The sequence below is a fragment of the Mustela lutreola genome, chromosome 8 (genome assembly GCF_030435805.1).
Source record: "Mustela lutreola isolate mMusLut2 chromosome 8, mMusLut2.pri, whole genome shotgun sequence".
NCBI classification, from domain to species: Eukaryota; Metazoa; Chordata; class Mammalia; order Carnivora; family Mustelidae; genus Mustela; species Mustela lutreola.
In genome coordinates this window covers 97944329-97959648 of record NC_081297.1, presented here as the reverse complement: position 1 = coordinate 97959648, position 15320 = coordinate 97944329, and the positions used below count along the sequence as shown (strand labels likewise).

The window sequence follows — 15320 nt, the reverse complement described above, 5'->3', positions numbered from 1 at the left end:
TTTAAGCACTTTTTAGAGCTCATTCTGCTTCATGAACAGTTCTTTTTCCTGACTTCCTGGTACAAATATCTGTCTGCCTATATGACATTTCCCTCTAGATATCTAATAGGCATCTCAAACTTATGTCCAGAATCAGATCATTCTTTTTCCAATTATGTCTCCTTAATCTTTTACTCCCAAGTCTTTTCTATTTCAGTGGAGTACAAGGGATTTAAATTTTAGGACAGTGAACTTATTCTGTATGATATTATAATGGTGGATTCCTGACATTATGTTTAAGTCAAAACCCACAGAACTTTATGGCAGAAAGAGTGAACCTTGAGGTATGCAAATTAAAAAAAAATAATTTTGGAGGCTATGGTACTTCAGCATGAAATGCAAAAGCTGCTAAAAGACTTTGACTGTATTGCAGAGGTATGAAGCAGCCTCATTGAAGGGTGTGGAGATAAAGTCTGTGTAATCTTAGAAATGTGTCATCTTAGCTTTTAAGACTAGTAACAAAAGGAACTGTACATAGCACTGTCAATGGTAATTTCCCACAGGGTATGGAATAAAAATCCTAAAACCACAAAATATATATACTGGAATTGAATAATTAAGTAAATGAATGGTGATGGTGGTAGCCATGTTTCTCATTACTGGAACAGGAGGTAATAGAAATGCAAGGGTAAGGGTTAACATGATCCATGTTATAATTTATTAAAGTTGGAGACGTCAGTGTGAACTCATGGAACCAACTGAAGCAGTTCTGATAGCCAAAGCTGGGGCAATGGGAATAACAAAATAAATAAAGTAGCATTGGATTATAACAGAAAATATCAAATAAATATGAATCAGTTTTACTGATATAAATGCTTGATAAAGAAATAAATGGGAGATTAGACAAAAATCACCTGTAGATTTCTAAATAATTCATGTAGAAACTCTGTTGTGAAAGAGAAATGGTATAACTCTCTACTTCTTTTTTTTTTTAAGATTTCATTTATTTATTTGACAGAGAGACACAGCGAGAGAGGGAACACAAGTAGGGGGAGTGGCAGAGGGAGAAGCAGGCTTTCTACTGAGCGGGGAGCCCGATGTGGGGCTCGATCCGATCTCAGGATGTTGGCATCATGACCTGAGCCAAAGGCAGACATTTGACAACTGAGCCACCCAGGCACCCCTAACTCTCCACTTCTTAAATGTGGGCTGTACATATTAACTTCCTTTCAAAGGGTACAGTTTGGAAATGGAGGAAAAAAGAGTAACATTATAGTACATAAACCACAAACACTACTACAGTCAAGTGATCAAAATTAACAGCAGTGATAAGGAATGTTGGTAGTATGCACTCTTTTTTTATTTAAAAAATTTTTTTTCATCATTTATTTATTTGACAGAGAGATCACAAGTAGGCTGAGAGGCAGAGAGAGAGAGAGGGAAGCAGGCTCCCCACTGAGCAGAGAGCCCGATGCGGGGCTCGATCCCAGGACCCTGAGATCATGACCTGAGCCAAAAGCAGAGGCTCAACCCACTGAGCCACCCAGGCGCCCAGGTAGTATGCACTCTTTATAAATTGTGATAAGAATGTCAATTCTTCTCTGTGATCTTCCTCCAAAAAACTTTACCCTAAGTGTAATGATGAGAAAAATATCAGACTACCCTGATTTGAGAATATTCTACAAGCTATCTGACCCACTTTTCTTGAAACTGTAAAAAAAAAAACAAAACCAAACATCAAAAAAAAAAAAAAAAAAACCAAAAAACAAAACAACAACAACAACAAAAAAACCAAGGAAAGAGTGAGATAGTGTCAGCCAAGATTATCCGAAAAGACGTGAAGAATAAAGGTACTGTGGTATCCTGAATGTGGTCCTTGAATAGAAAAATGTATTCAGGAAAAACTAAGAAAAGGTGTTAGTTGAAAAATGAATTAATTAAGGACTTTAATTAATAGTTATGCATGAATATTGATTCATTAATTTTGACATACCATACCAATGTAACATGGTAATGGTAGGAGAAATTGGGTATGATGTATATGGGAACTTTCTCTACTACTTTCACAGTTTTTCTTCCAGTCTAAAACTATCCTAAAAGGAATAGATTATTTAAAAAAGATGAAACTCAACTTACTCATGAATCACATCCTTTGTGGTTTTCAGCATTGGGTTTATTTCAATGCCACAGTTTGTAGAGACTGACTCTGCTTTTGATCAGGTAATGTCTCTCTTTCCATCTCATTCAAATATGGATTATTCTATTTACAGGATGTTTGGACAGACACAGAACACAGAGAGATCAATGATGCAGAAGCCAAGAAAGCATTCCTATCATTGCCAACACAAGTGGGCACGCAAAGGTAAGGACTCATAACCCTCCATTAGACCACAGATTGTAATACAGTTAGAATTTTCTGTGGGTCTTTTAATCCTAGACTTTTAATGAAAACTTTTAAGAACTTCAACTAGAATCTGTTAATCAGAAAATGTTTTATCTTACTTTTAAATGATGTTTATATAGATCTTGTTAAATTGAATGTAATGGGTCAGATTTGATTTGACCTGGGTTGAAGATTTTGAAAGTGTTATAATGCTATTTTATTAAAGCAAAGTGTGTAGTTATAAAGGTTAGCATCTGAGATTTGTTTCATGAATTGATATAAATATAACTCCTATTTCAAATAAGGTTTGAGAAGATGGCTGCAATACTCACTCTTGCTTATGTTTCTCTTTTTGGCACTCATTTTTACTATTATTCAATTATTTTGGCATTACTTATATTTTCCTTCCCAGGTTTTATTCCCATTGAATAATATCTGTGTCATTCAGAAAAGACCTAAATGAAGGTAGTTGACAAATTTCAGTGGCAATTGTTTGAATAACCAGCTGATCAACTAATAATCCACCAATTTCATTGTTTGCGAATTGTAGTTTTTGAATGGAAGTGTTACATAAGAAGGATATTTAATAAATAGGAAATAAAACATATTAACCTCATAGCATCAATAAATCCAATTCTTTAAAGATAATTAAGTATGTGTTCATCTCAAGGTAATTTAAACAGAGATTGTATGTTTCTTCCCCTACTTAAGAAAATTTTACATTTCTATGATGTATTTCAAGTTTGTTTTAAATGACTAAATGTTTCAGAAGGAAAAATTATTTATTACAGATTACCCTAAATGTCCCAAGTGGCATCGCACTGCTCTGAGACTAAGCTGTACTGTGCTGGTTATACTCATTGCCACAGTCATAGGACTAACTACTTGGGGTGAGTAAATTGAGAGCTGTATGTTCAACTAGAGAAGTTTACCTTTATTTCTCGAACTTTTCCAGAATCATCTTTCACACTTACCTAACATATTCTTTCATTATTACTTAACTACATTAGTAATAAATGACACAGTTGATAATTTGTAGTAAGTAGTTTTTTATATGAATACTTTTACCCCTTATACAGAGGAGACAACAAACTTAGAAATTTAGAAGCCTATTCAGCTTATAATTTTAATTAATTCATAAATCGTGTGGGTTTGGTAGTCACAATTCTATGAAGTGAAGTTTTATATTTTGGTAAAAGCACTTACTTTTATGGAAGTTGATTATTTGGCCCTTAAATAAAATTTTTGGACTTTGGAAGTAATTTGATATTTTGAAGTTTTGACAAAATCTATTGGTTGTTTGAAAATTTAAGGCCAATTTAACTTGAATTATTCATAAAATGAGCTCTACTTCAAGAAGAGTTATGGGTAATTATATGTTATTGTTTCTGTTTGTTGTGACCTTCTTTTTTTCTTTTTTCAAAAGAAAAAGGGAGAGGAAGAGAGAGAATTTTAAGCAGGTTCCACACTCAGGACAGAGCTCTATATGGGGCTTGATCTCACAACCCTGAGATCATGACCTGAACGGAAATCAACAGTCAGACACTTAACTGATGGAGCCACCCAGGTGTCCCTCTTGTGACCTTCTATGTGTTAGAAATTGAGATAAGCATTTTACATACATTACTTTTTAGTCTGGAGTCAACTCTAAGTTCGTTAAGCATTTTCCCCTTTTATATGTGAGTGAACTGAGAAACAGAAAATCTACATAACCTGTTCAAGATCATGCCAAACAGACACAAATTTCAAAATATTTTAAATTTTGCTTAGATGATTTTTTATTGTTTTTTTTTCTACTTACTTTTTCATAAGTAGATATCTACCGAGTTTCTAAGTTTATTCATGTTTTGTTAAATTATAGGGTTGAAATCCTATAGACAGATTCATCAGCCACCAGTGTGTGCATTCATATGTAGTTTTGTTTTAACGGATAATTAAAAGGCACAAGCTTATATTTGTAGAAATCTAATTAGTGTTACTACTTTCCTTCACTTAATAGTAAGTCGCCTAAGTAGTGAGAATGGAACCAAAGATTGCGATTGTATAAATATTTCTCCCAGGAAACAGCAGAACAATACAAACTTCACAAGTAAGTGGTTATATTTCATTTTATTGTAGGGGAGGAAAAATTTTCCTCTACCCTCTTAAGTTTGGTACCAGGGTGCCTGTGAATTAACCTGTCAAAAGACCAAGTAATAGGAAGAAAGGTTTATTTGCAAACAAAACAAGTAGCTTGCTCTACCAGGGTTCAGTGAAAGGTTTATACACCTAGCTTAGAAGGAGAAAGTGAATGGGAAGAAGTGGCCTCTCTGGGAAAAACAAATATATTTCTTTAGGAAAGAAAAATGGCCTCTTCAGGAGAACAAAGTGTAGATAATAAAGCGAATAATAGTGTCTGTATACATAGGTGTGAGTAGTCTTTCCTTCTTTGTAGTCATAAAATTCCTCCAGAAAGGGGATTTATGGTAGAGTTCTTAGTCATCTTTTTTCTTTTTTCTTTTTTTTCTTTCTGGGAGTAAACCACTCCAAAGAGGAATTTATGACAACCTCTTATTTCAGAAGATTCTATCTTTAGTCAGATAGGGAAGCTCAGAGGAAGTTTCTTCCTGAACCTGTTGATTATATTAGGCATATACAAAATATAGAAAGTCACTAACTCCTAATACCTTCACCAGTTATAGGAGGTTTTCAGGCAAAGCACAGGGTGTGGTTGTTGTAAAAATTTAAATCCATGCCTTCTCCTTCGGTAAGCTTTCTAGAGATTTTGGTCATCCTCTTCTTGTTATGAGTGAAATCTCCATCTACAAATGGAGATTTCCCTTGTAACTGTAACTGTCTATTACAAAATGATAATTTCTACTAGGTTTTTAGAACTTCTGTGTCTGCATTTTCTTAAAAACAACCATCTCAGCATAAACCTCATGCCAGGGAGGGATATTTCGGGGTGGTATATTTTGCTCTCCTTCGGCACTCTTGGGCTTCAAACTCTCCAGTGAATTTCTGTAGTCTCAGGGCTATAAATCTCAGGACTGTAAGTCTAAGCATTTTAACATTGTCTCCCTCTGAGACTTGATTTCTTACAATAGCAGTCTCATTTCTCACAATGCAACTCTCCACTTTGTGCTCCAGGCTAAAGCAAAACAAACCTCAATATGGTAATAAAATGCAACATAGTCTCTCATCCTCAATTCTTTGTTCATTACTGATCCAATCCATTTCTTTTGCATATTTATCTCTGTTGTGACTTCATACTCTCTGAACCCTTCTAACACACACATAAATACACAAACATAGACACACACACACAGAGTTCAGACTATAATGCTGATATCATCTGGTAAAACTACACATAGTTGGTTTTAGTTACATTTCTCATATAATAGGAAATTAAAAATAAAATCACATACATTGGATATTTATATGCTTTAAAGTAAAAACTTTGTAAACTGGTTCTCACTTTGTCCTTTTATAAAAATTAGTGTTTTTTTTCTTACTTATCAATGTTTATTGTAGAATAAGAAAATTAACTTTTTCTCCCAAGTTACAGCTATTTTCCAAGTAAAAAATTACCCCAAACTATAAACTTTTGCATGGTCAAAATACCATGAATTATGCCAAAATATATGTTTAGATTTTAGGGTAAGTTTGGATAATTAATAAATGTATTCTAATTAAATATTGATGGTCATAGGGAGTGATAGAAAATAGCATGAAAAATATAACCAATGTGCATGCTTATGTTGGCACTTTTCCCTTAAGACTTAAGTCTTTATATCACATCTCTGTAATAGGTCAACTCATTGCTTCTTCATTATAGACATTTCTATATTGCTCCCCATACATTACTCTTCTGGGTTCCTCTAGACCACTTGGAAGCCTTTCTACCATGAAGGTCCCAGAACTAAAGCATTAAAAAATTGTTTGCTGTTTTCATCTCATTGTCTTTGGCATATCAATAATAGTCTCCCACTTTCTAAATAACTGTACTTTCCAATGGGTGGATTTCTTTCCACTTTACCACACTGACAAGAGCCTGGGTTTTTTTTATTGCTGTAGTATGTGAATTTCAGGCAAATAAATAGAAGAGTGAAGTAAATGATTCATGTTTTGTTTTAGAGAACAAATGCTACCACAGCAAAGGTCGTGTCACAATAAACATCTAAATAAGCACAAGACCTTAAAGTCATTTATTTCTGTCAATAATTTACAATACCAAATTTCAGTAAAATGAAAATTTGTCCCTAGCTTTAGTCTGAGGTGTGTTTTGAAGTATTTTTCCTAACCAGTGTAGTTAAATCTAGTTCATTAATATTTCAATGCCCATGTTGTTATGACTTATAAAATAAAATGCTCTGGGAAGAGTGTTGCAAATATCAGGGTAGTTTGCTGATTCAAAACAGAAACTTAGTATATGAAATTTTCTACAAGTAATATGATTCCTCCTACCATCCCTCAAAAACCTTTACCAGTGATAACTCACTTTTGTACAGAGTATTTTATAATTTACATTTTCATTTCATTTTATTTAATATATCAGACAAGTTTGCACACAAATTTGTGGGCATCTTAAAATATGCATTACTTAAGATATACAAAAGTTCAAATATTTATTTATTTGACGGAGATCACAAGTAGGCAGAGAGGCAGGAAGAGAGAGGAGGAAACTGGCTTCCCACGGAGCAGAGAGCCCAATGCGGGGCTCGATCCCAGGACCCCGGGATCATGACCTGAGCCGAAGGCAAAGGCTTTAATCCACGGAGCCACTCAGGAGCCCCAAAAGTTTAAATAGAATGCAATTAATACTTATGTACCTATCACTCAGCTTAATATATAAGAAATTATTAGTTCACTTGAAACCTGTGTGTACCTATTTTTGTAGATAAGTTTATTTTAATGCCTATTTCAAGTTTTTCCTTTTCAGAGATACATGGCAGGTTATTGGGGTGACGGTGAACAGTTTGCTTTACAAAGTTACTAATAAAACATACTATGAAATACATATATTTTTTGTACCAACAAGGGACTATGAAAAGGATATATATGTATTATTTTTTCCATAGCAGTTTTCTCCTGATGCCTTTTGGAATCTCCTTTTTAGTTTAAGTTTTCTTATGTCTTACCACTTACTATATTAGCAGTATTAATTATAACCTTGAGTAAATTACTTAACCTTAACCTTTGTCTTCCCCTTTATACTTAAGTTTACTTCACCTTAACTTTAGTATCTTTATTTACAAAATGAGGAATACAAAATTAATAATTATATATATCTTATACATTTCTTTTAAGGAAAAATATTTCACATATCTGTGAGCATGACAGGAAATTGTTTGACATGTGGTAATTACTCAGTAATTATGAATACTTCTGGCATTTATTTCTTCTAAAGACTATTCATCAGTGGAAAGGGAGTGCTTTTCTTAGAAGTGGGACAAATCTTTACTTTTAAGGGAAAAGTTTACAAGATTAGTGCAAACAATTATTTGATGTTCAAATCTTGCTTTTCTATTTCTTCCTATTTTTGCATTTCAGCAAAACCAAAGCTAAACTTATGTCCTAGTAACTGGCTGCAGAAAAAGGGGAAATGCTATAATTTTTTTAAAAACTTTAAATCATGGACCGATAGCCAAAAATCCTGTTTAATAATGAAATCACATCTCTTGATGATCCAAGACAAGGCTGAACTGGTAAGAGCTAATTTGCTATGAAAATTAGCCCTTCTAAAGCTGGAAGAAATAAGTAGGTTTTTAAAAGATTTATTTCTTATTTATTTGAGAGTGAACTAGAGCAGGGGAATGAGAGAGAGAGCGCGAGAGCGGGCTTGAGCAGGGAAAGCGGCAGAGGGAGAAGGAGAAGTGGACTCCCCACTGAGCAGAGAGCCCATGCAGTGCTCAGTCTGAGGAACCTGGGATGATGATCTGAGCTGAAGGCAGAAGGTTAAGGGGCTGAGCCACCCAGGTGCCCCCAAAGTAGGTTTTATAATAAAAGAATTATACTGCTCTTAATTATGGCCATTTATTGAATTCCTAGCAGATGCCAGGCACTGTCGTAGGCATGCTATGAATGTTAAACTTAGTGCTCACAATAACTTTGAGATAAGCAGGATTTCCCCTATTTCCAGAGGACTCTTCAGAACTTGGCAGGTTGTAAAACTTGCCTGTTTCACTCAGCATATGAATGACAAAGCTGGGATATCAATGCCATCCTTCCGTAGGACTTCTTGGAAAGAAAGATTCTCTTTGCACATTTTCAGTATCTGGCAATATTCTGAGTACCTTGGGTAGGGAAAATGGGCTCTTTAGTTTTGCTCATGGGTAGGCTACCGTAGGTACCAAGTTTCCCCAAGACTGCACATTGGCAACAGCACGCTGGGAATAGTTCTTGCTCCTTTAAGCCGACCTGTTCTTCCCTAGGTTTGCCTTCACATCCTCTTTGAGCCCCCTCAGCAGTTGCTGTTCAACCACCATCCCCATGAATTCCATTAAGCACCACATGCCTGCACATAATATATGAGTCGTGTGTTGTGAAATCCTTCCTATATCGGTCTCCTTCCCTAAATATATAGAAACTTCTTAAGGCTTCTTAAGATTTTCCTGAATAAGGAGATAAATATCAAGACTTAAGTTTGGACAAAAGTCAGAAGAGGCTATTTTAATAGGGTTTAACTCCGTCTTTTCATAGGATTTCATACAGAATAATATACAAGATGGAATCTATTTTTGGATTGGGTTGAACATCACACACCCACAAAAGACATGGACCTGGCTGGGTGGCACCCCACTGAATCTACAGTTGTGAGTATTTAACATTTGAGTCTCTCAGCAGCCGTTTCTCTTGAGGATTGACTAAAACCCCAGATAGCCAAATGGTTCCATAGACTGCAGACTTTGACCTTTGTTAATGTGTGAATGATTAGGAAATTTGCCTTAGAGAAATGAAGTCTGCTAAGAGAATTTATTTTATTTGGGCTTTGAATTTATCTATAATACTAGAGGTAGAAATGGAAAATTGTAGGTAATGAAAATTCTCCAAGTTTCATTTCTTTGAAGTATTTCTTAAAAGTTTACCAAACAATCCTTATTTTGATTAGTAGGAAGACTTCAATTATTGGGAAATATTATGGAATATTTTGTACATAATACAAATATCATTTGATTCTTTTTAAATAGTGTCACCCAGTCGGCATTATGTGTATCTATTTTTATGTACTTCATTCATTTCTGTTTGAATTCCATGGATAGAGAGTGCTAAAATCTTTGGAGGTTAGGCATTAATCCCCAAAACACAGGCAGAAGCTCCTGGGGGTCCAGGGTGAAACTTTCTACTCTAGGCATCCAGGTTCCAGGAATTATCAAAAGTTAATTACACTTCTTGAAAATGTGGAATTTTGTTGTGTCTCTCAAAGAGATGTGAAGTTAAGGGGTTTTAGGAAGACTATAGATGCTTTGGAGTGATAGTCTGGGTGAGGGTAGGGGGAAAAATGCTCTGAAACAGAGAAAGTCACTTTACAAATGAATATTTTTATCCAGAGACTACTTAAAATATTTCTTGTTAAAATTTAAACTCCATACCCACCCATGCCATCATACTCTGTATATCAAACACTAAATTAATTTTAAAACTTACCATACTTAACATTAATTCTTCTTTTTTTAAGATTTAATTTATTTATTTATTTGGCAGAAGGAGAGATAGATAGATAGAGAGAGAGAGAAAGAGCACTAGTAGGGGGAGGGGCAGGCAGAAGGAGAGGGAGAAGCAGACTTCTCAATGAGCAGAGGCCCCAATGCAGTACTCGATCCCAGGACCCTGGGATCATGACCTGAGCTGAAGGCGGATGCTTAACCAATTGAGCCACACCCAGGCATCACAGCTTTGATTATTTTTAATAGAAATGTATCACCGTATTTTTAAAGTGATGCGATCCACCCACTTGAAAACTTGCTTAGAATTTTTAATTTGCCAGTTTGGTTTTTAAAATTGAGGGTTTTTTTTCTGATTTTTTAATGTGCCTTGTGGCTTATTTGTTTCAGACAAGAGAAGTTGGCCTAAAATATGGAAAAGTAAACAAAAAATATGGAAAAACAGAACTTAGGGGAGTTTTTCTTCTTTTGTGTACAGGGTAAAGTATTTGGATATACCCACATATACACAAATGTGTGAAAATTCCCTTGCTGAGGTGTCTATATGAGTTTAAAACATTTAAAAGTGAGGAAGACTTTAACTCCTTCCCTCTTACTGTCTGGGATTACTGTTGCCACATTTAACATGTACAGTGTAGATACACCATTCATTCTTAGGATCTCTTATAGAAGTAAGGAGGCTTCTTATAGGCAAACAATGAAGGAATATTTTTAAAAGGTGTGACACTTGGGATGTGGGTCAGGAAAATGAAAAGGGTAATAGTTTAATTTTCTACGGAAAATTGATTTAATACTTTTTGAAAAACATACATATTTTTAGATGTGTTGATATTTCTAAATCTTAGAATGATAAATATGATATTGTCTGTTATAAAGTTGATATCATTCCATTGTTGCAGATATTCAAAAAATTGAATCGAGAATCTTTGGAGTAATAAAATGAATTTTTCTCCTAAAAGGGCAGGACTGTCCTCTGTCTTAATCCATTTGGGCTATTATGACAAAATACCACAGATTGGGTAGCTTACAATCAACAGAAGTTTATTTCTTACTCTTCTGGAAAATGAGTCTCCAAGATCAAGGCATCAGCGTGGTCATGTTGGTAGGGCCCTCTTCCTGGTTTGTAGCCAAGTGAGGACATAGTGGAAGGGGTTAGGGATCTCTCTGGAGTCTTTTTAATAAAGAATTAATGAGGGTTCCACCTCATGATTTAAGTGCCTCCCAAAGGCCCCACTTCCTAATTCATCACTTTAATGGGTTATAATTTTTAACATATGAATTTTGGGGGGAACACATACTTTTAGACCATACCAGATAACAGTCTTCTAAGATCTTTATTTTTTTGTATGATCACATGGAACTGGGAAACCAGTGCCTCTTATTCACATTTTTATTTTAATTCCATACAGCCTTTCCATTTAAAAATGACCATTTTTGTTTAAGAAACTATTTGGAGCAACTACCTTTATTAAAGAAGTCATTTTTTAACAGCTGTTCCTTGTCTGAGAGAAAACATACAAAACACACACAGTTATGTTTTCAGCTGAATGAGAACAGAATGCTTGTTGCCTTTTCCACAGATTTCAAGTCCTGGGCCAGCCTGAAGATAATGCCTGTGCTGTGATAACAAAGAACGGTGTGTTTTCCGAAAAGTGTTGCAATCAGAGTTTCTGGATTTGTCAACGTGCGCTTTCTGCAGACACTGACCTCTAAAACTGATCCCAGTTTATCCTTCCTGTAAAAACCATTCAAAAGGACTTTTTAATTTATGTATTTTGTTGAAACACATTACTTTTACAACAAATATGGTGATAATGATGATAATGGTGTTGATTTGTGTCACTCTCGATTCAGGCAATCAGCCTCAACTCATCGCCCTAGCTCTACCGGGTAACTGGTGCTATATTTCCACAGCTATCTCCTGTGCATTTTAGACACAGCTGTCCCTTTGTCTACTCAATAATTCTGTCCCCAGGGCACCTGGGCAGCTCAGTCTGTTAAGCTTGGGCTCTTGATTTGGGCTTGGGTGATTATCTCCGGGTCATGGCATTGAACTCTGTGCTGGTGGAGGGAGGAGTCAGCTTGGGATTCTTTCTTTTTCCCTCTTCCTCTGCCCTTTCTCCCACTCTAAAAAGTAAATTAACTAATTAATTAATTTTAAAAAATTTCCTACACTTCTCATTCACCATTAGCAAAGGAGCTTTTTTTTTTTTTTTTTTAAAGAAGCCATCAGATAGATGATACATTATTCATTGACTTTCTACTACTGAGTCTACACAATTGTCTGCATCTTATTTCTTTTTCCTCACTCCCTATTTCCAACAAAGGGGTATCCCTCTGTCTGTCTAAATAAAATTTCTAAGTGCTACATTTGGGATTGCCTCTTTTCATTTTTTTCTAGGACAGTCCCTCCTCTATCATCTCCATTCTGGTCCCTCTTTTCTTCTGTCTCCTTTTCTTTCAGCAACAAAACATGCAAGAGCACAAGAAAATTTTCCCTGAACCACATGTGGCTTCCAGTTTCTGCCCAGTTTCTCCCACCTCTTTTAAGTCAAACCTCCTAGAAATTGTTTCTACTTGTACTTTCCTCTTTTCACCTCCCGCTCCAGGTTCTTCTAAAATCTGGTTTCTGCTTTTCCTATTCCACTGTTCTCGCAACGTCATAAATGCCTTTCCTCTGGCGAAACACAATGATGTTCTAGCTTTCATTTTAACTCTCAGCAGTGTTGCTCATTATTGACTTGTTCTTTCTTCTAGAAATATTCTCTAACCTCAGCATCTATGACAGAATGCTCTGTTGAACCTGTATCTACGTTGCCTGCTGTTGCTCCTCAGTTTTTTCTGGAGGATCTCTTCTTTCTTCTGATCTCTTCAGTACTGACATTCCTCAGAGTTTTGGGTGAATTCTCAATCGTACACAATTCTTGGCTAAACTCACCCACACTGGAAGTTCTATTGTCATAAATTTATTGGTAACTTCCAAACCCATATTTCTAACCCAGAACTTATTATAGGTCTTAGCCACTGGACATCTCTAACTGGACACCTCAAAGCCCCTTAGCCTTCACATGTTAAAATGAAACTCATTAGCTTAGCGAATGACAGCAACGTGCCCATTAGTCCAACCAGAGTCCTTGGAGTCAACCATGACTTCTTTCTTTTCACCCATGATATTCAAACTCTTATTTCAACCTGTCAATTTTACCACATAATTATTTCTGAATTCATCTACGTATCTACAGACTGGTCCTGTGGTTCTGGATTCCCTCAACACTTGTTTGTCTGTTTCTAGCTTTCCCTGCCAAAGTTCATTCTCCATATCATGACCACAGAGATTGTCTAAATCTGATATCAGGCCACATTACTCACTATGTATTTCTGTGTAGGGGTTTTTCCTTGCTTAAATCTTTGACCATCTCTGACCAGACCCTTTGTGTCTTGGTTCCTCTTCACTCTCCCCCCACACCACCATGATTGTAATGAAGCAGATAACCTAAATTTTATTCATTTTCTCAAATATGTCATGCTTTCTCTTGCCTCATATCTAATCATATGTTTGGCTTGGCTTGATATGCTTCCCTTTCATTTCTCCTCTTGCTTATGTTTGAGAAGGCTAGTTAAATGCATTTGGTGGAAAATATTTCCTTAACCATTCTCCACTCCAGACTAAATTATATGCATTTGATTTATATTCTCATAGTTTCCTGTACATATCTTAACATTTAATATCCTATTATTGGACCATTGTTTAATTATTTGTATTTATTAAACTACTTTAAGCTCTGGAAGGACATGATCCTCATTACTGTATGGGAGAGACATGGTGCCTGATGCATGATGGATGATAAATAAGTACTTGTTCTGTTTTTGAGATTATTTGTAACATTTTATTGTTTCCCCAGCACAGCTTCCTATTTGTACAGAGCTTCCCTGCTTCCCTTAGGCTCGGTGATCATTATCTGCCAACTCTTTTTTGTTTTGTTTTTTTCAATAAAGGTCAGTATTAGGTATACATGAGCTAATAAATAACATTTTCCAGGTTTATTATTTGTTTGTTTTTGTTTTTGACCTAGAACCTACAATGAGACTTGGAGCAGATAGATTATTACAGTAATATTTGTCAATTAAATATGAAATCGCCAATGGGAAACCTACTTTAAAATCTTAGATCCACGAAGAGAAAAACTTAAAGGTCATACATGAATTTAAAAAAATTATTGCAAACTGGTATGTGTGAATAGAAGTATTATAGTTTATAGGAAATGAAATATAATTATAAATATAATTCAACTCACTTAAAAAATTAAACACAGAGGACACAAGTCCATTTATTTAGTATAATAAATGCAAACATATGCTAGTTTTTAAATGTGTACATTTGAGAAATGCAGGAAGAGTGTTAGGACAGAATTTGCAGTTAAAGAAAAGGAAGGGAAAAATGATGAAAGATTAAGAAGTCTGTGGATATTTTTAAAATTCAAAGCTAAGTTATCAATGCTCTTTGTAACTCAGATTTGATTTAAATATTTAAGCATTCAATTAAATATTAAAAAATAAAACAATTAGCCTAGCTGGATTTTTAAAAAAAATTTGTTCAAGGATTATTCTTGAAATATTATTTCCCATTAAGTTCTAAAATTTGCATTTGTATCTAAGGAAATATTTTTTGCTGAAATTTTGATACATGAAGTTTAAAAACTACTGTGAATTTAATTAGCCATGTCTAAAAATCCTTCTAGTAATCAAAGTTTGTCTTATTGTTTCCACTATAGATCTACATATATATATATTTCTAAGAGGTTAGACTGCCTGAATCATAATAACTAAAGTTACTTTTAGATTACCCAGTTCTCCAAATTAATATTTTTAATTATACAGTGATTCTAATTGTTGGGATGGGAGAATATCAAATGACATAAATTAGAAGATTCTCAGTAGCAGATCCTTTAGGAATAAATTTATAATTTATGGCACTTCCAAAGTTTTTATCCTTACACTTTAGACTTATTTTGATACATATATAGGTTTATGTGTATACATGCAGTTGGGGAAAACTGCTGCTTCACTATTGCTTCACTAAAGACTTTGATGAGATCACGTTCAACTTCCCATTTATACTTCTATTAAAACTGAGTGCTAAGACTGCCTCCCTTTCCCTGGAAGGGAAGACCAGCTAAGATTCTTTTTCTCCCGAAGTCTTATTACGTCATTTCTGGCTCCTATTGTTCCTTGACCCTTTTTCACCTTTGAAAATTCTAACACTTTTTCACCTCATCTGATGCATTACCTCTAATAACCAAAAAAGAGCTAACATT

At 34.9% G+C, this 15320-nt stretch overlaps 1 protein-coding gene across 3 annotated transcripts; it reads left to right on the top strand.

Annotated features, from left to right (window-relative positions):
- The first annotated feature begins 893 nt into the window (after window positions 1-893).
- Window positions 894-14049, top strand: LOC131839075 (killer cell lectin-like receptor subfamily F member 2). Of its 3 annotated transcripts, XM_059186168.1 has the most exons (7): window positions 894-1534; window positions 2250-2341; window positions 3154-3252; window positions 4362-4451; window positions 7895-8049; window positions 9044-9156; window positions 11586-14049. In XM_059186168.1, exons 2-7 carry the CDS (start codon window positions 2251-2253, stop codon window positions 11716-11718), a joined length of 681 nt encoding a protein of 226 aa, XP_059042151.1. In that variant the 5' UTR covers window positions 894-1534; window position 2250; the 3' UTR covers window positions 11719-14049. The 3 variants fall into 3 exon arrangements, with proteins under 3 accessions (XP_059042151.1, XP_059042152.1, XP_059042150.1); XM_059186167.1 differs by lacking the exon at window positions 894-1534 and having other exon boundaries at window positions 1593-2341; XM_059186169.1 differs by lacking the exons at window positions 894-1534; window positions 4362-4451 and having other exon boundaries at window positions 1592-2341.
- The last annotated feature ends 1271 nt before the right edge of the window (window positions 14050-15320 follow it).